At 40.4% G+C, this 24,181-nt stretch overlaps 1 protein-coding gene across 1 annotated transcript in view; it reads left to right on the forward strand.

Moving 5' to 3' along the window:
• Nucleotides 1-24,181, forward strand: part of ALDH1L2 (aldehyde dehydrogenase 1 family member L2) — a 47,392-nt gene that overhangs the window by 2,395 nt on the left and 20,816 nt on the right. The window contains exons 2-13 of the mRNA XM_045553057.1: nt 3,515-3,659; nt 5,919-6,153; nt 8,498-8,663; nt 11,638-11,739; nt 11,950-12,039; nt 12,917-13,051; nt 14,214-14,339; nt 14,835-14,926; nt 16,775-16,922; nt 20,381-20,500; nt 21,096-21,223; nt 22,920-23,070. Coding sequence (XP_045409013.1) covers nt 3,515-3,659; nt 5,919-6,153; nt 8,498-8,663; nt 11,638-11,739; nt 11,950-12,039; nt 12,917-13,051; nt 14,214-14,339; nt 14,835-14,926; nt 16,775-16,922; nt 20,381-20,500; nt 21,096-21,223; nt 22,920-23,070 — 1,638 coding nt within the window. The remainder of the gene's footprint in view (nt 1-3,514; nt 3,660-5,918; nt 6,154-8,497; nt 8,664-11,637; nt 11,740-11,949; nt 12,040-12,916; nt 13,052-14,213; nt 14,340-14,834; nt 14,927-16,774; nt 16,923-20,380; nt 20,501-21,095; nt 21,224-22,919; nt 23,071-24,181) is intronic.

Genomic DNA, 24,181 nt, shown 5'->3' on the forward strand with positions numbered 1-24,181 from the left:
TAGTGCTTGGCTAAGCGTATATTCCCAATAGGAGATATCCATTATTATTATTTTTATTTACCTAGGTATTACTTGCAGTATAATAATAATAGTTAACATTTATTGAGCATTTACTGTTGCCATGCACTGCACTAATACATTACATACTTTATCCCACTGAATCCTTCTAACAGCTTTATGAGATAGGTACTATTATTATTCTGATTTTAATTGATGAGGGAAATTGAGGCCCAGCTCAAGATTGCACACGTGGTAATATGGGCCCTGCGATAATAAATAGAGTTAGAATCTCAGGGCTGCCACTTAGTAGCTATTTGACTCCGGGCTGTATTTTAACCTCTCTGTGCTTCTGTGAAAGTGGGTTAACAATGCCTATTTCCTGGAGTCATTGGGCAATCAAATGAGATAATATATGTGAAATACCTGGCACATACAAGAGTCTTGTTCAAATGTTTGCTATTATTGCCACCCTTTTTCCTGACTCAAACTTCCCAGAGAATAATCTTGTGGGCTGACATACACTCTCCACAGAGCACAGATTTTCAGACTTTAGCGTGCCTGCGGGTCACTGGAGAGCTTGTTAAAATGCAACTTCCTGGGCCTGAGATTTTTTTGACTCAATAGATCTTAAGTGTGGCCCAGGAATCTACATTTTAAACATATCCTCCCAATTGTTTATGCCAATAGGGCAGTCAGTCCTCAGACCACACTTGAAGAAATAAGACTTCTGCTTTGATGATATGAAGGCAAAAAAAAAAAAAATGACTAAGGTAAAATATCCCCATCTGGTTTTCTGGAATCCTGCTAGCTCATAAACACATTTCTAGTTATAAAATCTGAAAATTCCTCAGTGTTAGAAACTCACTTTATAGCTTTAGCATTAAGCTCAGAAAGTGCTTCAATGAACATAGTATTTCCAGAGATATTGACATGGTTTCTTTAAATGCTGTCTTTCTCAGAGAGTATTGCATCTGGAATTGAACTCTAAATAACCAGATGACAGCTGAACAGCACATTAGATTTGAGTTAGCTAAGTCTTTTGGCTCTTAGGTGTTTTAAAAGCAGTATTTTAGATGTCTTATAATATCTGGCTTTGGTAATGGTATGAGGTAAAGCCAAATTTTTGCTAGGTGGCCAAACTACAGATTCTATTTCAAGCAACAGCATTAATTATAGGATTTGAAGATAGAATATAAAACATTTTGATTTTTGAAGAAAGAAAATTAAATGGTCAACCATGCATTATCCATGGGTGAATTTGCTATTACAGAGTTAATCTGTTTGCTTGCAAGTCTTTGTTAGATGTTGAAACTTAATTAGGCTCTTCTGGGATAGAAACTTTGATTGACTCTGGAAAAGGATTTTTTTAAACTAACACCTTAATTGTTTAATTATCATCTCAATTACAGGGTAGCTGTGATCTGGTATCCTTTTAAATTTATGCCTGAAAAGTGATGTTATCTATGCCCTTAATAAAGTGGGAAATAAGGGGAAATTAAGTTTTCACAGTGAGGCTTTACTAATTTAGAATGGCTTTCCAGAACACTAGGGAATCTCATTTAGATTGAAGGGGAAAAAATACATTCTAAATCCAAATCCCGTGGAGGCATATGCTAACATGGGAGAATATAAGGCAGAGAGCTCTGGGCAGACACTGCCAGGAAGGGAAGCACGCAGGGAGGCATGGCCCTCTGATGACCATCTCTACACCCACAATCCTGCATCCAGTTTGCTTCATCTGATCGTTTTTCATCATCATCTTGACAATTATCGTGTCCACATATGGCCTTAAGCATTGTGAAAAGGCTGCCCTTGGGGAGAATTCACAGTAGGTATAATAGCTCAGAGCCGTACTTAAAACTTTACCCCCTTTAGTGATACTCTTATCCATATGGTATTTATCTTTCTTGATAATCACTGTACTTTTGTATGTCTGTGTTAATGTATGAAGAAGATGGAAGAGATGGGTAGATCATTTTAATTATTTTACTTTTAAGTGTATACATGGGCTTTGGAGTCAGACAGACCTGAATTCAAATCCTAGGCTCTTGCTGTCTCTAGCGTGTGACCTTGGGGATATACTTGACATTTCTAAGCCTTGATTTCTTCAATGATAAAATGGTGCAAAATAGAGGATAATAAAACAGCATAGATGTGAGAATGAAATGAAATGAAATATTAATAATATGTAGGCCTTGATCCTTTATCTGAAAACTTGTGGGCAAATGTGTTCTCCAGTTCAGATTTTATTTACATTTTAGAAAGTTAATATGGTACATAGATGGTACATTACATAAAATCACCAGCAGGCTCTGGGCAGTACCTATAACCAAATACATTGCTTTTTCTGCAGCAAACATGGGAATATTCATATAGTCTTTATAAATATTATAAATAAAGACTATAAATAGCATTATGTCGGTTCAGGTCAAATTGGAAGCCAAATGAGTTTGTGCCAAACTCACAAGAAACCTATAAGGACTATAAAGAGCATCACATTAGATCAAGTCAGGTCTTGAGGGCAGATGAGTTTGGGCCACTTACCAAGGATTTTTGAACTCTGGACTATGTGAAAAAAACATAGAACAGGGTCTAGACCTTTAAAATATTATTAAAGTTTCTACTTAAACAATACTTTGTGTCACACACCGCCTACTGCATAATGTCATTTACTTCAATCAAAATTGTATGAGGTTGGTAAAATTTCCATTTTATAGATGAGAGGTAAAAAAGGCAAACAGAAATTAGTTACTTGCTTAAGGCTACACAACTAAATGGTGGCATTAGCTTTTGACTTTAGGTAGCCTAGCTCTAGGGTCTGTGTTTTTGACCCTTGTATTCTAAATGTTATATATATACATATATACGTGTGTGTGTGTGTGTGTGTGTGTGTGTGTGTGTGTGTACACACTAAGTGTCAGCTTTTGGCCTCTTTAGTAGGTTAAGAGATGGGTTCCAGTTTTTATATCTATATTGCAGGGGCATAAAAGCACTATCATATTGAGGTAGGTCCTCCTCAGAGTTAAGCTCCTTTTAACACACTTTTTCCCTTACATCTGGCTTCATTTCACCAAGGAGTTGAGGTGGCTTGTAAAAATATATGCAATCCCACTGGGCACAATGGTGTTCACCTGTAGTCCCAGCTACTCATGAGGCTGAGGCAGGAGGATTGCTTGAGCTCAGGAGTTCGAGACCAGCCTGGATAATACAGTGAGACCTCTGACTCAAAAATAAATAAATAAGTAAAAATTAGGGGAAAAAAAGCAATCCCAATGATTCAGATGAATAATCAAGGGAATCAGAGCAAAGAGAAAATGAGCAATACTTATGTGTGAAATTATTTTTACTGTTATCTACATGTAGTCTGGGTTCTGTGTATGTCAATAAAAATTTTATTTTGTAGCTCCTTGAGCCTTTTGTAGTCCTGAAGTCATCTTGTGTGACTGAAAGAAATGTTTATTATCCAACATCTTCTAGCTATGCTTACATCTGTCATCGCTGAATTGTTTCACAGGCTTATTTCAAAAACAAACTGAAGTTGGCACTTATTGGCCAGAGCCTCTTTGGACAGGAAGTCTACAGCCACCTCCGCAAAGAGGGCCACAGAGTAGTAGGGGTGTTTACGGTTCCAGACAAGGATGGAAAAGCTGACCCACTGGGTGAGTGCATCGTGGCGTGACTAGGTCAAGAATTCTCAAGTCTGGGTTGGCCATCAGAGCTGGTGTGGCAGCTCTATGTTCATCACAACACATGCTCCTTCTATCTGTTGTTCGGTCAGTATCAATACTGGGCTTCTGTCTCATGGTCCAAGGTAGCTGCCCCAGCACCAACTATCAAGTCTGCATTCCAACAAGCAGAAAGGAAAAGCAGGGAAGCAGAGGGCAAGCTTTTTATTTAGGGTGTAATCCAGAAGTTGCATATATTACTCCCACTTGTATTCCATTGGCCACAACTTAGTCACAGGCCAAATTTATTTGAAGGAGAGGTTGAGAAATATAGATTTTATTTGGGGTGGCTATGTGTTCAGCTAAACTAGAGGAATCCATTGGCAAAGGATAAAGGGGGCAACTAGCAGTCTCTGCCATGTACATGAACTTCAGAAGAATTGCAAGCATGTGACTATTAGACCTCCTTTCAGAACGGATCCTGAGAAATGAACTCTTCCCTAGTGCCTGGTCCCAGGGTTAGGACCCCCCTTTCCACTGGCCATGGCCATGTGGACTCATGGCATAACTCAGAAAAAGAAAAAATACCAACCTGACTTATAGAGTAACCTGCATAAGGACGTGGTACAGCATGTGGCTAACAGCATACGGTTCTGGAGTCAGGGGATTAATTCTGACACCTGTGTGACCTTTGGCAAGTTACTTAATCTTACTAAGCTTCAATTCAGTGGTACCCATCTCATGTGGCTGCTATGAGGATTAAGTGAGATTAGTGAACATAAAATGCTCCCACTATGCCGGGCTCATAAGAAGCAATCATTAATCACAGCAGCTGATTATTTTTGTCAGTATAGTCAACTAGGATAGCCAAAAATATATAGCTCTGGGGAAGCCAAAAATCAAAACACGAGCCCAATACCTACATGCTCAAGCCTGTCTCGGTGGAGTACATTTTTTACAATGAAGACTTCTAAGTCTCCTCCACCCCATTTTTCTTTTGTATAGACTCTCACAAACTTCTCCCATTATCTCATTTTTTTACCACCATTTATCCATTCTCCTGTCATTTGACACGTGAACTAAGTCTTTTGAACATTTGCATTTTGTGAACGTTATTTTGCTGGTCTCTCAGATTCTTCCAAATGGATTGATCAGGGCCTAATCCTGATGGCCAGGGACCTTCAGGACCTATTTAGCCTTCAGAATTTAGGTTTTGTGGTGGAAGCATCATCTCATCCTGAGTCAATGAATTACGATCAGATGAGGGAGAAAGGAAAGGGACAAAAAAAATGCACATAAAAAGCTTTCATTAAGGCTTCTGGAAATTGCCTAAAATTAATATATAAAAAAATGGTACATATACTATTACTAATATGTAATAGAATATATTAATATATAATATATTATTTTTATATATACTATTTATATATTAAAATGTATACTTAAATAAATATATATACTTAAAATATAAGGTACACAATAAAAATGACATTTTATTATGGAAAACAATGGGCTTGTGCTGTTTGTGTTTTGGAGGGCCATGCAGTTTTCACATGGAGTTGGGATGGAGTCGTTTGTTTGGGAAGAGACAGTGTATTCCTCAGGAAGGAGACGTGGATCTGGTCCAGCATGGCAGCACCCCTAGGTGGAGCCGAGTGTGCCTTCTCTATCCTGGGCCTCTCTCCTCCACTAACTCATCTGTTTGTTGAATTTGGGAGAAGGAAATAGAAAATCTCAGCTCAGCAACTATAGCCCTTCTTCTTTGGGGATCTGCCTGTTTGGCAGGGAGAATGGGTTCTGGTCTACAGTTGGTTCTTTGCAGGGAGGGGAGAGACGCAAGGTTTTCTAACTGTGCCAGAAGTAAGCATGTTAAATTGGTGGGTGAAGTCATGGTATTTGGCTCCAAATCTAAAGCTATGTTCTTTAAAATGTTGTATCGGTAATAAAGGTACCATTTTTTTAATCTAAAAAAGAAAAATTTCTGTTAAAGTCTCAAAATATTATCTAGCCACAAGCTTCTCAGTTCGAAGTTATTATCCCTTAATATATAGGTAGATAAATATCACCTTAGAAAAATAGAGCATGATACAAGTATAATAGGTCAAATTGTGGTCATAATCTAAATTGTTCTTCACTATATTTCATTTGTAAATGTTTCAGGAAACTATAAAATTATAATGTATGAATCCATAGTGATATAAAATTATGGCTAACTCTTTTAAAAATAGAAACGATCTCCTTTTTCATGCTCAGCTTTGGCTGCAGAGAAAGATGGGACCCCTGTGTTCAAGTTCCCTAGATGGAGAGTCAAGGGCAAGACCATCAAGGAGGTGGCTGAGGCCTACAGATCTGTGGGAGCCGAGCTAAACGTGCTCCCCTTCTGCACACAGTTCATCCCCATGGATGTAATCGACGGCCCAAAGCACGGCTCCATCATCTACCACCCATCCATTCTGCCCAGGCACAGGGGAGCCTCTGCTATCAACTGGTGAGATTTTTTTAATAACGGAGAGAGTGGGTCTATTTCCATCGCCCATAGTCGTTCTGTTTTTTACATGGGCGATTAAGAAACTAGGTATGCTTGAACAATTCTGAGGTCCTGATTGACTGCTACAATTTGCATGAACTCCCCTGAGGTCTAGACATACTGCATGAACCAGGGCAGCATTGCCCAAGAACAGTTGATGGAGTACTAGTTCCATCGACTGTAACTAGGTGTTGTGCAAAGGTTCTATGGTCAGGTAAGTTTGGTTAATGCTGGATTTTTTTAACTACAGGGCTTCTTTGAGCTTTTAATATGTGCTTTAATGTGAGTATCATAATCCCCTAGAGGGAATCTGAGAACACAATGTTCCCAATTTATTTGACCACAGAACTCTTTTGGGATTTTTTTGGTTCTTCTACTTGTTTTTTAAGTTTTCAAGCTTCTGCAGTTTAATTTTTATTAGGACAAAGGAGTGATGAGGCCTCATGACTACAGCTTCCACACCCCCCAGCACCCACCCCTCCTCCATGAACCCCCGCACACCCAGTCGGGATCCTCCCCTAATGACCCTCCTGTCCTTCCCGCACAATCTCGGGGAGATGCAGGGATGTCGGCACAGAGCTTTCAGGAGAGGGCTCCAGGCTGGGGCCACATTAAACGTGCAGGGACAGGACAGAACGTCCAGGGTCTCAGCTGCCCGCTGAGCCCTGTGGCTGCAGGGGACCGAGGGCCCAGGTGTGTCAGTGGGGAACTTCAGTCTCAAGACTCCGGGGCCGGAAGCGGGGAGGCCCAGGGTCCCCACAGCCGCTTCCGGCCGGCTCCAAACAGCCCTCTACCTGCTACACCAACCTGCACACTCACTATTTCCCAGCTTTCCAGGGTAACCCGGTGCCTCCCTATGGATCTCTTAGCACCTGCAAGTCACAGAGTGAGAGAGGCTGCGCCAGACACACCTGGGCCCTCCTGGGGATGGAACAGTGAAGAGGGGACCCCCCACTCCATGCCAGGCACAAGAGACCACAGAACTTTTTTGCATAGAGCATCTCAAGTATATTTCAGGAAATGCTTAGTTACCTGAGATTATCGTCTTCGTTGTCTATCTTCCCCCACTGGATTTTAACCTTCTTGAGGGAGGGACTTTGTCTAACATTTTTATTGCTGTTTCCCAGTGTCAAGAGCAGTGCCTGGGACACTATAGGTACCTAGTGCCATAGGTGCACTATGCTAAGGGTTGGGGTGGGCCTTTCCCACCTTTCCTATCTTGTCTCCTTTACCTGCATATCTTCCTGTTATCCCCAGAGTCAAGTTGTTGAATAAGCAGAACGTCTACACTTGGTTTAAATGTGATGAAAAACATTCACTGTATTTAAAGTTTGATTACATGAATTGATTTCTTTTGGGATCTTATAGGTAACACTTTATTATTTAGTAGATATCTTTGCACTTAAACTTGTATTTTTTTCTCACTTGACATTGCTTTCGCATGCAGAATCATTGGGCCAAAGCATATCAGTATTCTCCAGGCTCTCATAACATAATGCCAGTTAATTCCTCAGTATTTTGGAAGAGTGACTGACTGATTGATTGATTTAGGTCTTGCTTGATTAGCTCAGAAGTAAAAATGATTTAGATCATGGGCATGGCTGACCTACCACTTCATATTCTCTCTGTATTAGTCTACTCTCTCATATGCTTTTACATGTATTGTTCACAGAGCTACCTTATTGTTTGTATTATATGCTCCTGAAGGGCCAGCATTCTCTTTTAGGCTAAACTTTATAGAGCACAAAATACAAATGGTTGAATTAATCAACCATCCTTTACTACAATTTATGTAGAAAATCTAGAGCTAATTCTAATCCTAAATGGATCTTATAACTGAATTAATTAATATAACCTGAGTTAATAATCAGTTCTCCTCTTCACATTGCAGAGTATCCTTGTTTTATCTTCTGTTGGTATTCTGCCTAATGCAGGGTCTAGTATGATGTAGGAATTGGACCCAGGTGTGCAAAGTACTTGATCCTGAAGTAGAAAGCTGACACCTGGAAGTCAATGAGTGGTAGTAGTGATGGACTGTAATGCCTTTTTGAATTCACTACAAGTCATTACTAGATGTTAACAAGGAAGACTGCAGATATGAGGATGTGTAAAATAGCAGTACCATTAGGTATTGCTTTTTATGAGCTCTGACATCTCCCAGCTCTACTGTTAATTTCTCATGGTATTAATAGTTTCATTCACTGTCTACTTTTCCATTTTAACTACCTTACACTTTAGTATTACTAATGCATCACTTTATGATACAGTTACCCAATATCTTAAGTTGAAACTCTTCTTTTCACAGGACTCTAATTATGGGAGATAAGAAAGCTGGATTTTCTGTTTTCTGGGCTGATGATGGTTTAGATACAGGACCCATTCTTCTTCAGAGATCATGTGACGTGGGACCTAATGACACAGTGGATGCGCTTTATAATCGATTTCTTTTCCCTGAAGGAATCAAGGCCATGGTCAGTATATTTATGCCATCAAGAAGAATTTACTAAACTTTTGAAGTTTTGGAAATATTTAGCTATTATTCCTAGTTCTCCAGCTGCAAGAAATCTGGTTCTCATCACATACACACACATATATATGCATGTGATGAGAACCATATATATATATATATATATATATATATACACACTATATATATATATACTTATTTGTTGCAATATATACTTCTTACAATCTTATTAAACACATGAGGTAGTTTCATAACTGCTAACTCTTATGCCCATGAAACAAATTTAATAACTACATTACAGAATTTGTGTACAGTTCTTATTGTCTTTTCATCAAAAAGTATTTTTGTTCAATAAAAATAAATTTTCAAAGTTAAAAAAAAAAAAAAGAATCACCTATATGAATTTTCACCAAAAATGTAAAGCTTAGAAACAAAATTAGATTTTGTATTTATCAATGGGATAGTAGTATATGTAGGGTGGGAATCTGAACTTTACAATTTCTTTTTTTAATTTTATTTTTTTATTTCAAAATATTACTGGGGTACAAATGTTTTTAGTTACATGTATCAATTTTGTTATGCTTGAGTCAGGGTTATAAGTGTGCCCATCACCCAGATAGTGTTCATTGTACCTGCAACAACAAAAATAAATAAATGGAACTTGATTAAATTAAAAAGCTCTGCACAGATAAGGAAATAATCAACAGACTCAATAGACAACCTACACAATGGGAGAAAATATTTGCAAGCTATACATCCTATAAAGGGCTAATAACCAGAATCTACAAAGAACTTCACAATTTCTTAGTCTGTGAATCTGACTTATTCTTCTGAGAGCAGTGATCAAATGGATGCAGCAGCAATTAAACTGCTCCATTTCTTTTGCCAAATACTTGAATCTCCAATACTGTTTATAATGACTAATTGTTTAAAAGTGTACAGAATCTTAAGAAATTTTGCTATGTAATTTGGACTTCCTTTGAAAGGATTTTAAATTAGTCTATGTAACGGGGTGAAATTTGCTGTTTATTTATGCAGGTGTACTCTGGGTAAAAAGCCCAAAGCATGTACACCAAAAAGTAAAAATATTGAAATACTAGCCTGTAAAAATATTGAAAGATTCATGAGATAATTTTGATGTCACTTAATTTTTTTCCAGAGTTGGTATCATAGAGGTAGCAAGATTACATAAAGCAGTAGCCAGAATTTAGGCGGGAGGAGAGCAGTGCTTTGTTTCTCTCATTCCGTGATTAAGGGAGTAGGGCTTTGGTGTCAGAAAGACCTGAGTTCAAATTCTCATTCTATCTCTTATCTGTTGTAAGACAATAGGCAAATCACTTAGCCTCTTTAGCTTTGGTTCCCTCGTCTATAAAATGTGGATAATACTGCCTGACTTGTAGGGTTGTTGTGAATATTAAATGTCATTATTTGTGTGAGGCATCTGGCACATGGCAGGTGCTCAAAGATGATCATTCCAATGAATACAGCATTATGTGTGTTCAGTGACATTTGTTCAAGCCCAGATCCTATATCTGACGTTATCACAGATGGAGGTGGATGGGATGAGCTGTAAACTTGGCTCTGTTCCCTGGTGGCTCCTTCCCCGTGTTCTAGGGTAGGTTGGCCAGCAGCTGTCAGTTCTTAGAAAGAAATCGAAGACTTGCGCTCACGTGGGCCTCCCAGTGAAGAGTAGAGGCTCTCAACTCAAGGCAAACATGAACGTGGCAGGACACATCCCAAAGGCAATCAAACTCACAGATAGATTTTATTAATAAGTTTTTAGATTCTAGGTGCCCTAAACTAGAAAGCAAGTTGAATTAATGAAATACAGTAATGTATCATTTTCTAGAACCATTGTGATGTGCAAACTAACTCATAATGACTTGTTTCATAGATTATATTTGTAATTTCCACTGATTCACCAAGGATGGAGGTTGGAGTTTGCTTATAAAGAAGGGCGTAATTTTTAAGAGTGCAGGCTTGATATTGGCAGCAGATAGAGCTGGGTGTAAATCCTGCTTCTGATACCTGCAAGCTGTCTCTGTGAACTTGAGCTAGTTGCTTAACTTTTTTTTTTTTTAGAGACAGGGCCTCACTCAGTCACCCAGGCTGAAGTACAGTGATGTGATCATTGCTCGCCGCAGCCTCAGACTCCCAGGCTCAAGGGATCCTCCCACCTCAGTCTCCTGAGTAGCTAGGACTACAGGTGCACACCACCACACGTGCCTAATTTTTAAATTTTTTGTAGAGACAGGGTCTTGCTATGTTGCCCAGGCTAGCCCTGGCCTTGAGTGATCCTCCCACCTTGGCCTCCCAAAGTGCTGGGATTATAGGCATGAGCTACCTTGCCTAGCCTGCTTAACTTTTCTAAGCCACAGTTTTCTCATGTGTAAAACAGGAATAATAATATTTGCCTTACACGATTTGTGTGATGTTTGCAAGGGATATTTTACATAAATACTGCTATACCGCTTGTCATACTGCTTAGCACATAGATGGACCTGAAGAAAGGGTAGTTATTATCATAGTCTGACACTGAACAGATTTGTTGTTTTTGAGACAGAGTCTCACTCTGTTGCCCGGGCTAGAGTGAGTGCCGTGGCGTCAGCCTAGCTCACAGCAACCTCAAACTCCTGGGCTCAAGCAATCCTCCTGCCTCAGCCTTCCGAGTAGCTGGGACTACAGGTGCGCGCCACCACACTCAGCTAATTTTTTCTATTTTTAGTTGCCCAGCTAATTTCTTTCTATATTTTTAGTAGAGACAGGGTCTCGCTCTTGCTGAGGCTGGTCTCAAACTACTGAGCACAAGTGATCCTCCCACCTCAGCCTCCCGGAGTGCTAGGATTACAGGTGTGAGCCACCACGTCCAGCCTGAAAAGGTTTATAGGTAGTAATTCTGTTACGAGGAAACTTCAGTTAAACAGGCCATGCCACTGTTGATCACTGGGCTGTAACACAGGTGACGTTTTTGGCTTTAGGTAGAAGCTGTCCAACTGATAGCCGATGGAAAAGCTCCTCGTGTTCCTCAGCCGGAAGAAGGAGCAACATATGAAGGTATCCAGAAAAAGGAAAATGCTGAGGTATTTATGTCAACTCAGTAACACATCTCAGAGTTCGTAGCCCTCTACTTTTAAATAGTTCCCAATGTACCATGTCCTTGCCAAATCATAGATCTCCAAGCCAGCCTGCCCCTAGCCCTACCCACTTCTGCCACTGATGGACAGAAATGTTTCTACCACTTTGAGACTCACAGCCTTAGGAAGGTCAGCCTGTGCTTTGTCCTTTCCTAGATTTCTTGGGATCAGTCTGCTGAAGTTTTACATAACTGGATTCGAGGTCATGATAAAGTCCCTGGAGCTTGGACGGAGATAAATGGACAGGTATGTTTTAGGGACAACCTTTCCCCCCATATTACCTTTGCAAGAGGTATTACAAAGAAGTCTGGGCTTCCCTTGGTTCCTCCCTGGGTCATGAGCAGGGTCTGGGATTCAGCAGGCACTGAGCATTCATTGTGAAGCAGACACCAGGCACAGCCCCTGCGCTCAAGGAGACTGCAGTTTTACGGGGGAAGCAGAGAAGTGAATAGACACTCAGAAGGCAGTAAGAGAAATGCTATATCTGAGGCCCACACTCAGTTATAACTTATGAGGGCTTCATGTTATTGTCTTGATAATCACAGCAGTGAAGCAGGATTCCCAGTGCATATTAGGTGCCAATGAGAAGACGTGGAATCAATAAATGACCAAGGGAGGAAGTTTAGTGTGCTGGTTAGGAGTGTGGGATCTGAAGCCAGAAGGTTTCCATTAAAATTCTGGCTCTGCCACTATCTATGCTGTAATCTTGGGCAGGTTACTTAACCATTGGGTGCCTTGGTCTCCTCATTGTAAAACGGGACTAATAATATTGCCTCCCTGATAGGTTACGGGTTATTGTGAAGATTAAATGAGTAAACACATGTTAATTTGTTTAAGTACTTAGTCCCTTAGCCATTGTTAATATAACAAGAACAGTTTACTTTGGATACTTTCCGGACAGCCCTCGTACACTCAGGTTGCCGGGATATGGGGCATTTTTGAAACTCTTCAATCATTCATTTGCAGACTATCTCTTACTTTGTGTCATTTCTGCAATGCTGGATACAGTCTCTCACACTATGGTGTCTCAATTTTATTACAGATGATAATCTGCCCTTCAGCTTTTTTGCAGGGATTGATGTTTACTCCTGATTTTACAAGCTGAGTTTGATCTCTTTATTAGATGGTTACTTTCTATGGCTCCACATTACTGAACAGCTCTGTGCCTTCCGGAGAACCGCTGGAAATTAAAGGTGCCAAGAAGCCTGGTCTTGTTACCAAAAACGGACTTGTTCTTTTTGGTAATGATGGAAAAGCGGTGAGCGTTCAATATGTCACCTATGAAATAAGGTTTTTGGCTTCCTTCTATATCCCAAGCTATCAAGGGAATAGCTTTCATAGGGTAATCTGGCTTTGCACTAGGATAGCTGTGCCTCTAATTCCCTGTGGCGAGGAGCTGGCTCTGTGTGCCCTGAAAGGGACAAGGTGCCTGGGGACAGCCCCCCAGACCTGCACAGTCTGCTTTGTGATGCGACGATGGAAGGAGCTTGGCATTCAGTCAGGGGACAAGAACGGAATCCCTCCTCTCCCACTCGCTGGTCTTCGACAGGATGGTTCTCCGCCCTGAGCCTCAGTCTTCCATCTAAATAACAGAGAGGGGAATCCCACTGTGATCCTCCCACTGCCAGAGTCTGGGAGGGGCAAGGGAAGAGCATGTGGCCCCCCTCAGATGCTCTTTGCCACTGTCCCACCAGGCAGGCACTGCCTACACTGCCTGTGCTGCTGGTGTTGGCTCTGGGCCACAGTGCTCTCCCAGGCAGCTCCCCAGTGAAGAGGGCGAAAGGGAATTTGTAACTTACAGAGACTAATATTTTCCAGTTGCAGCAGGATAAATTAGTATTAAGATTGTAAACTTCAAAGTCCAGCTAGTTCTGGGTTCTTATCCCAGCTCTGTTACTTACTATCTGTGTGGCACTGGGCAAATTTCTTAACCTCATTGAGCCTTCATTTCTGCACCAGTAAAGTGGGAATGAGAATGTCCTCTGCCTCCGTCAGGATTTATGAGATCACATGAGATACTTCAGTGCACACATACATTCTGAGCGTGGTACTCAGTAAGTGCTCAGATGACACAGCAGCAGAGTTGTAGCAGCAGTAGTTGTGTCTGTTGATGTTATAGTAGGTTTTAGTCCAAATACCTACATCCAAATGGCAAATTTTCCAGGGCTTATTATCCATTTTGAGATATAGCTATCCCTAGGCTTAACTTTCTACTTTGTGCTGCCATTATTAAAATGCCATTTCAGTCCTTTTACACATAATGGTGAGGGCTTTTAGTCCATATTTTTGTATTTTCCAAATAAGCTTATTTAAGCTAATCCTTTATATGCATGGGATATATATGACTCTTCCTCCCACCAGCCTTAGTTGGTATTGTCTTAATCTTTACTGTTTATGCATTTTTTGGTGCTATTTTGTAGCTGATGGTGAGAAATCTGCAGTTTGAAGATGGAAAAATGATTCCTGCCTCTCAGTACTTTTCAGCGGGTGAGACGTCAGTGGTAGAACTTACAGCTGAAGAGGTGAAGGTGGCAGAGATCATCAAGGTGAACATGTGGTGACTGTAATATTACTCTTACCTTGGAAAACTGAAGCATGTTCATAACTGGTACTATCAGTCCTCAAGGTAGTGAGGTTGGAACTTTATTTCCTCTTTTTTGTATTAGCTATGATAGGAAACCAACCCCCAAATTTATATGCTCAAACACAGTACATACAAATTTGTTTTCCACATAAGTAATCCAAGGCAGTTCTAGGTTGGGTGGGTAGGGGTGAAGCCATCTGGGGACCCAGTCTCTGCTATCTTCAAGTTCACTCTGGGGGGCATCTCCATTCCAGCCAGCCAGCAGGGCAAAGGAGCACAGAGAGTTGTCTAGAGGAGGTTTTCCACGGGCCAGGACTGGGGTGGTGCAGATCACTTCCACTCATATTCATTGGCTGCATCTACCTGGAAGAAAGGCTGAGAAATGTAGTCAAGCTGTGTACACAGGTGAAGAGGAAACAGGTTCACTTGCCTCATAAATGTTTCCCTTTTTGCAAAGGTCATCTGGGCTGGAATTTTAAGCAACGTCTCTGTTATTGAAGACTCAACAGACTTCTTTAAATCTGGAGCAAGCTCAATGGATGTTGTCAGGTAAAACCAACACCTTATTGACTCACATCCCTCCGCTAGGGATTTTGACTTTGTTTTTCACAATCAAATCCAAATCCTTGGTTCTGGGTGTTGTCCCCTATCATACCTAGCTACTACACATCTCTTTTCTTCATCTTTTTTGTTGTTGTTTCCGTAGTCAAGCACCTGCATGTACCTGTTTACTTCACTTTGTTGCTAACCAGAAGTTGTTTGTGTATCTTCTGTATACCTAGAAAACCAAGCCTTCTAACTGTCTGCTTCTTCTTTTTTTGGAGATAGAGTCTCTCTCTGTTGCCCAGGCTAGAGTGCTGTGGCATCAGCCTAGCTCACAGCAACCTCAAATTCTTGGGCTCAAGCAATCCTTCTGCCTCAGCCTCCCGAATAGCTGGGACTATAGGCACGTGCCACCATACTCGGCTAATTTTTTTCCATATATATTTTTAGCTGTCCAGATAATTTCTTTCTAGTTTTAGTAGAAACAGGGTCTGGCTTTTGCTCAGGCTGGTCTCGAACTCCTGATCTTGACCAATTCTCCCGCCTTGGCCTCCCAGAGTGCTAGGATTACAGGCATGAGCCACTGCGCCTGGCCTTGTCTGCTTCTTTTTAAAATTTGTCCTCTCATTTCTTAGCTGATTTTCCTCCAATACGACTTCAGAATTGAGAAGCTCTGGGTGAGAATGCCAATAGGGAATTTCCTGTAGAAGATAGGGGATTTTGATCCCAAGCCACACTGTGGACACTCACTAATTAAACAAGGTAAAGAATGTTCCTCCTCTTAGCAAAATCCTTCATATGGACAAAGCAATATTCCTGATGAATATTCTATTTATTCATTTATTCACTCATTTATTTAATAAAAGTTATTGAGCATTTACACATATCAGGAACAGTTTTGGCACTGGGAATACAGTCTGTGAACTAGACAAAGTCCCTTTTTTCATGGAGCTTTTCTTCCAAAAATCAGAAACAGCCATTTCAAGAGCATGTCGTATTATCAAAAGTCAAAAGTTTTGGTTCCTCAAATTACAGATTTCTCAGCTATCATTTATAAGTTCCCAGAGACTTCTAATTAGCTTAACAAAATATTTCAATACTGTATTATTAATATTTTTTTTTTTTTGCTAGCAATATACTCCTGCAGGAATTACTCATTTCCTATTTGAGTGTCTGACTTACCATAGTCATTCGATCTTATTATCTTGATTACCAAGGTACCTCATCTCTTTTAGAGACAAAAATGATTGAACAACTGTGGTGGGCTTTCTGTACTGTTCCTCGTACACCATTGCCACTCAAGAAATATAACAGCAGTAATTTAACAAGTTAACAGTGAAAATCAAAGGACTGGAAAGGACTTCAAAAATTATATTGACATTGTTGTCCCCAGTCTTAGCAACTTCTCTGGTGATTGTCACAGAAGGTCTCATAGGATATAAATAGGCATATGACCTAAGTCTGACTTCAAAACAACTTGAGGGTGGGGCGCAGTGGCTCATGCCTATAATCCTAGCACTTTGAGAGGCTGAGGCAGGAAGATCACTTGAGGTCAAGAGTTAGAGACCAGCCTGGACAATATAGTGAGACTCCCGTCCCTACAAAAAATTTAAAAATTAGCCAGGCATAGTGGTGCACACCTGTAGTCCCAGCTACTTGGGAGGCTGAGGCAGACAAGGCTCTCCTGAGCCCAGGAGTTTGACATTGCATTGTGATCGCGCCACTATACTCCAGCCTGGGTGAGACAGTGACACACTGTCTCTAAAAAAAAAAAAACTTGACAAATGCTAGTGATACAGACCCCGTAAGCCCTTTAAAAAATGTGAGTAACATGAAGCTGGTTCTTACTTTAAGGCTGGTTGAAGAGATCAGACAGAAATGTGGTGGGCTTCAGTTACAGAATGAAGATGTCTATATGGCCACCAAGTTTGAAGACTTCATCCAAAAGGTCGTGAGGAAACTGAGAGGAGAAGATCAGGAGGCGGAGCTGGTAGTGGATTACGTAAGCTTTTCCTTGATGCTTCAACTCTAAGTCATTAAGATCCGTCATATATTGCAAAAGAACACTGTGCCTGTTATCCATTTGTTTTTACATTTATGACCATTAAAAAATGGCAGCTTTACTGAGATATAAATCAGATACCATAAAATTCACTCTTTAAAATAGACATTTTGGTGGTTTTTAGTATATTCATAGAGTTGTGTAACTATCACTGCTATCTAGTTTGGAACATTTTCATCACCCCAAAAAAATCCTTGTACCCCCACCCCAATCCCCAGTTTCTGGAAACTACTAATCTCCTTTCTGTGTCTATGGATTTGCCTATTCTAGATAGTTCATATAGATGGAATCATATAATATGTGGCTTTTTCTGTCTGGCTTCTTTCACTTAGCATAATGTGCTCAAGATTCATCTATTTATAGCACATATCATCACTTTATTCCTTTTTCTGGCCAAATAATATTTTATTGTATGACTCTACCACAGTTTGTTTATCCATTCATCAGTTGATTCATCAGTTGATGAACATTTGGGTTGTTTCCAATTTTTGGCTATTACGAATAATGCTATGAAAATTCATGTATAAGTTTTTGTGTGAACACGTTTTCAGTTTTCTTGAGTATATGCCCAGGAGTAGAATTGATGAGTCACATGGTAGCTCTTTGTTTAACTTTTTGAGGAACTGCCAGGCTATTTTCCAAAGCGGCCACATCATTTATAATCCCACCAGCAATGTATGAAGGTTCCAGCTTCTCCGTACCCTCGCCAACATTTGCTATTGTCTGTCTTTTGTTGAAAGCTGGCCATTTTAAATAATAGAATGTGACAGCTCTGGAAATCGGACCCCCCCCTCCCTTCACAGGGTTTGTTGTTGTTGCTTTTTCTTTGTTCAGTGACTTTCTTCAACTAGTTCTATAAAGTCTGTATTCTTTATTGTTTGCCACCACTGAAATCCCTTTTTGGTTAGCTTAGTGGTTCGTTAATGACTGCACATAGATTTCCTTAAAAGCCTCAAGCCAGCAGGTCTCCCAGCCTTTGCTAACGGGGCTCTGTGTGTGTGTGTGTGTGCTGGGACACACCTTCAATGCTCCAGCAGGCAGTTTACAACTCTGCCGTAGCCTTCACACTCCCTGATGGCCTATGGTCAGCCAGGGGTCAGAGATTAGGGCCTTCTGAGGTCTTTCCTGGGCATGCGCACAAGCCCTGAATATGTATTGGCCTTCAGATAGATTCCCAGGAATATGTCGGAGCTTTTCAAAATCTCCTATGGATATGTTGTTCCCCAGTTTTTCCTTTTATGTTTTTTTCTTGGCCATTTGTTAGCCCCAGTTGGTATTACTGCCCCAGGCAGCTGCAAGATTAAATAAGTGCCACTGATTATTTTTGACAAATGCCCTAGGGATAGGGCTGTTTGTGCAGAGCAGGCTCTGAGTTAGGTCAAATAAAGACAGGCCCAAGGTGGACTCAGTGGCACACAACTATAGTCCCAGCTACTCAGGAGGCCAAGGCAGGAGGATTGCTTGGGCCTAGGAGTTTGAGGCTGTAGTGCACTGTGTTCATCCCTGTAAATAGCTACTGCACTCCAGCCTGGGCAACACGGCAAGACCCCATCTCTAAAAGATACAAACAAAAGAAGATAAGCCTAGAGAATGGAGCTTTTCAGGGAGCTGTCAGACATGCCAAATAGTAACAACTCTTTGGGGATGCAGTTTTGGAGAGCTCCAGACCCATCTCATCCCCTCTGGTGGCTTCTAGGCTGTTGGTTTTCACAGCCACCATAGCTGCAAAGCTGTTAATTTTCAAGGTTACTGCAGAGTGGTCAAAACAGTTGGGAATAGGGCAGTTAATATAATACAAAGCTCACTGTTCTTACTGAGACTCAGCTGTTTTTCTTGAAATGGATTCTTCCAAGCCTTTGGTTAATAGCCAGAGTTCTGAGAGAAATGATTTGGACAATATTTTCTCATGTTCTCATTGCTTTTATGAAGGAGTAGATTTTCAAGTTCCTTACTCCACTGTTACAGAAGTGCTTCTCATCCACTTGTTTCTAATAAAAGGTAAAGCTGGAAAGTAATTTAGCATCATCTGGTTAAGAACATGAATTTTTGAGTCAGACCAACTTAGGGTTGAATCCAAGTACCATAGCTTAACTAGCTGTGTGACCTTGGACAAGTGAGTTAACTTCCCTAAGCCTTAGTTTCCTCGTATGTCAAATGGGATAATAATAATATCCACCTCATAGGATTGTTGGAAGAATCAAATTATATACTACCTGTAAGACACTCAGTACATTCCCAGAACAATGATTTTAGAAAAGTGGACTATTTGCAGAGAGCGAACACATCAATTCACGTGAAATTTCCTTCATTATATCCTATACAGACACAATGGAAAAATCTCTTAGAAAATGAGCACTTGGTATGAAGAAAAGGCAAGATACCTTCTTGTTATTTTTTGTTTCTTTTTTTAAGCATTACCACTTTCTCTATAAGATATTATTTTAAAATAAATTTCCTTTCTAATACCTTACATTGATATGGAATTTTATGCCAATAATGATCTTTCACATGTATTATTTCAATTATTCCTCACAATAACTGTATGAAGCAGGTGTCATTATCCCCATTTTATTGTTAAAAAAAAACAAAGCCACATAGAAATTAATTATTGACTAACCATGGAGGGCACAGTGGCTCACTCCTTTAATCCTAGCACTCTGGGAGGCCAAGGTGGGAGGATTCCTTGAGGTCAGACATTCAAGACCAGCCTGAGCAAGAGAGAGACCCTGGCTCTACAAAACATAAAAATAAAAAATTAGCTGGGCGTGGTGGCGCAGGCCTGTAGTCCCAGCTACTCGGGGGGCTGAGGCAGGAGGATCCTTTGAGCCCAGGAGTTTGAGGTTGCAGCCACTGCACTCTAGCAGGGACAACAAAGCAAGACCCTGTCTCAAAAAAAAAAAAAATTGACTAACCTAAATTTGCTTGTTAGCCAATGGTAGAGAATACAATTTAGACAACACATAGGTAACAGAGAGAAAGCAAAAATTGGGAGGAACATACAGAAAGAAAACTTAAAATGGTACCAGGATAAAAGGAAACCTATTGACAGAAGCATTTTCAAGGATTTAAATGAAAGCAATGGCTGTACTCTGTCAATGCTGCCACTAGATGGTGGTGTTTCCTTTATCTGGAGGTCTTTTGCATTATCTGTCATCCGTGTAAGGAAGAAAAGCTGAGATCTTCATAAAGCCCAGCCTCAAGCACCTCTGTCATCATAAGCTCCGCATCCTGAGGCCCAAATCTTACATATGTGTGTCTCTTCTGGACAGCAGGAACTAGAATCCCATAGATTTAATTTCTCCCTCTGCATTAGTGAATATGCATCTTTATTGCTGTTTGATATCAAATCAGTAAACACAGAAATCCATTGAATCTATTAATATAATTCTATCCCTTAGGTTTCAAAGGAGGTCAATGAAATGACAGTAAAAATGCCATATCAGTGTTTCATAAATGGGCAGTTCACAGATGCGGATGATGGAAAGACTTACGACACTATAAACCCAACAGATGGATCTGTGAGTAATTATTTAGTGTGTGTAATGATCACTGGTCATGGAGTTTTAGTTTTATGCACAGTTGTAAAACAGGCAGTGTTAAGAAGCTCCTTGATTCCATCACTCTGTCTCTGAGCACTTCATCCAGTGTACTTCATGCATTTCTTTCGACTATTCGATTCTGGTCCTGGCTGCTGTTAGCTATAGTAACCTCTTTTATAGAATGAGTATTTATGATGAATTTACAGAGATAGCTATACCTATGCACATCAGAGTCACCCCTCCACATAGAACTATATGTAGAAAAAAATGTTGAGACTTTGAAAATACATGGCAAGAAATTCAGCTTCCCGAAGGCACTAGAAGAACTATATAGCTTTCCTAAATGTGTTCTTCCATAATGCAACTGACATGAGAAGTACCAAATTTCAGGTTCACAATTTTTGTATTAAAATTATTTCTTTTTCTTTACCATATTACTGGGATATATTAATTTTTTATTATAAGATTCTTTATATTTTATACGTCATACTCTATCTTTCCTATTTATATAATATTAACTCCAAGAACTATATTTATATCTTTTTATAACCTATTCTTACTTACCATGAAATAGACAATATGCAAAGTGTCCTATGCTTCTTTGGCGGATGTGGATAAAGCAGTAGCAGCAGCAAAAGATGCTTTTGAAAACGGTGAATGGGGAAGAATGAATGCAAGAGAAAGAGGAAGATTGATGTACAGGTATGTTTTTTAGAAAAGCAAGTCTACTACCTTTGAATATTGGCTAACATTGCCAAGATTTTTAAAATTCCTGTAAAACATTCTAGTATGTACCTACTATATGTCAACTGTTACTTGAATCACATACAATCCCATATATGTGAGTTCCTGATTTTTGTAGTATTGCTCCTATCAGTCAGGGTCCCAATACGAAAAGATATTTAATAAAGGACTATTTACAAAGATGTGGACAAGGTCAAGGGAATCCAACAAAGGATAATGAATCATCCCAGGCAGGGCTAGCATAGGGGGGAGCTGCTACTCCTCCAAGGTCTGAAGGTACAGAGGAAACAGCTGTTTCTAGAATCTAGCAAGATCTTTAGCTGTAGGTTCAGAAGGCCACACTACAGTGCTTTTTGGTGGAGGGACACAGCAGCTGCTGAATCTCTGCCCATCAGGGAGCTGGGGCATTGAATTCTCTGACCACTTTCTCCTCTAGCTCACCAGTCTCCTGTAGGTGACTCCCAGTGTCCTCTAGCAAGGGAGCCAGGTGATATAGTCTATAAAGGTCATCCACCAGGGTCAGGCTCACAGAGTAGGTTGGAGAATAGATACAGAGCAGCAAATGGAGACTATCCAGCACCCTGTTGTTTTCAAAGACAAATTTTAGATCTACTTCATGTGTAGGGTATACGAACAAGGAGGAAAAATACTCAGGCCTGGGAAGAGCATTATAAATCAGTAACTAAGTATGCCAGAAGTAACTGGATTCAATCATAAATTCCATTTTCTGCTCACCTAAAACCAAATACCTGACTTTTGTCAAAAGATCTCTTAGCGCAAGATCTGGAAGAAACATTGCGGGAGGGGGCTCTCAAGCCCAATGCTAGAATGGCCCAAAAGGAACAGCTTAGAGAACCACTAAAGGAATGAAGGAAAACAACTAGAGGAGGTGAACACAAAAGATGAATTTTTATTACTTCATAGTCATTATTCACTCCTGTACTCATCTTCCCATGGCAACTCAACACCAAACAGAAATCTTCTGGGGTGTTTGCAATTCATTCCATATGTTTCTATCTTGTCGTCTTCAGTCAGTGTTGGAAATATTTCTGTACCAACCAGAAATCCTCAAGTGTTCGTGGGTCCTCAGAAGGTGTGGGTTGTGCTCTGAGATCTCTCTGTATATCCACGAACAATCCGCATTTCCACTGCTTTCTTTCTTTTTGTTTTTTTGAGACAGAGTCTCACTCTGTTCCCTGGGCTACAGTGCCGTGGCGTCAAGCCTAGCTCACAGCAACCTCACAACTCCTGGGCTCAAGCAATCCTACTGCCTCAGCCTCCTGAGTGTGCTGGGACTACAGGCATGCACCACCATGCCTGGCTAATTTTTTGTATATATTTTAGTTGTTTGGCTAATTTCTTCCACTGCTTTCTATCATTGATCTCCTTGGATTACTGTGGTTTATTTGCTGTTTCACTTCGTATACACATTTGAGGGAAGTTATATAAGCTTCCAATATCCTCTGCTTTTCCTAATTCCTGAAATAAATTATTTATTAGTCTGTCTTCCCTGTTGGACCAAGATCTCCATAAGGGCAGAGACCTGCTCCATTTGTGTTCACCTCTGAATTCTCTCAGTCTTAAAATAGTGCATTATATGTAATCTGGGTTCAATCAGTATTTGTTGAATGAATTTCTTTCACTGACCGTACAGACTTGCAGACCTACTGGAAGAGAACCAAGAAGAGCTGGCAACCATTGAAGCCCTGGATTCAGGGGCCGTCTATACCTTGGCTCTGAAGACTCACATTGGAATGTCTGTGCAAACATTTAGATATTTTGCTGGCTGGTGCGACAAAATTCAGGTAAGTGCAAATGTTATTTGTTCCAAAAGGAAAAGGGACTGACATTTATTAGTTTGTACCAGGCACTGTGTCAGATCCACCTTTTATGTAGGTTTCTTTACCTGCATAACAGGGTTGTCTTAGTTTATTTTGTGCTGCTTAACAGAATACCTGAGACAGAGTAATTTATAAAGAGCAGAAATTTATTCTCCCACAGTCCAAGATCAAGGTGCCAGCAGCTTTGGTGTCTGGTTTCAAGATAGCACCTTGTGGCTGCATCCTCTGGAGAAGAGGAACATTGTGTCCTCACGTGGCAGAAGAGCAGAAGAGAGTGAGCTCCCTCCTGCAAGCCCTTTTTATAGCAGCATTAATCCATTCATGAGAATGGAATTTTCACAACCTAAATGCCTCTTATTAGGCCCCTCCTTCCACCACTGTTGCCTTGGAGATTAAGTTTCCAGCATATGAATTTGGGGGGACACTTTCAGACCATACCAATGGTATAACAACCATGTGGGTGAATGGATAGCTATTATCCCCTTATTACAGGTAAAGAAACAGAGGCTTGAGGAAATGAATGCCTTTTCTATAATCCATAGCAAGTAAACCATAGAACCAAGTTTGAACTCAAGGTTTTCTGAATCTAAAGTCTAACGATATTCTTTGCCCTTTACTATAATGTCTCCTGAGGGTATCTGTAGCCTTCTAGACATTTGGGAGAAGCCTAATATTATGGGGGGAGGGCTTCAAATTCAAATGCCTACAGAGGCTGCAGAGCTAATGTAGATGGTTGAAGCAGACTGAGTGTAAGAAAACTTTTGATAAAGACATGGGTACAATAAAGATTTCATTTTCCTTTTACTATAAGATAATAAATAGCACATGTGAGATAATAAATGGCAACAACACTTGGCCTCAGCACTGATGATGCAAGAGGGAAAGGTAGGACCTGCAGCAAACTGCAGAGTGCATGCTGCTCATAGACTCATGACAGCCACTGCAGTACCAGCCATCACAGCCACATTCCCAGCAGCAAGGAGGAGGAAGTGGGGAACAGGGAGTGGTAAAAGGAATTTCAAAAGTATTCCCACCTCCCAACACCTTGTGTTTATATCTCCCCATGGCCATCTCT

This window comes from Lemur catta, chromosome 6, assembly GCF_020740605.2.
Source record: "Lemur catta isolate mLemCat1 chromosome 6, mLemCat1.pri, whole genome shotgun sequence".
Classification (NCBI taxonomy): Eukaryota; Metazoa; Chordata; class Mammalia; order Primates; family Lemuridae; genus Lemur; species Lemur catta.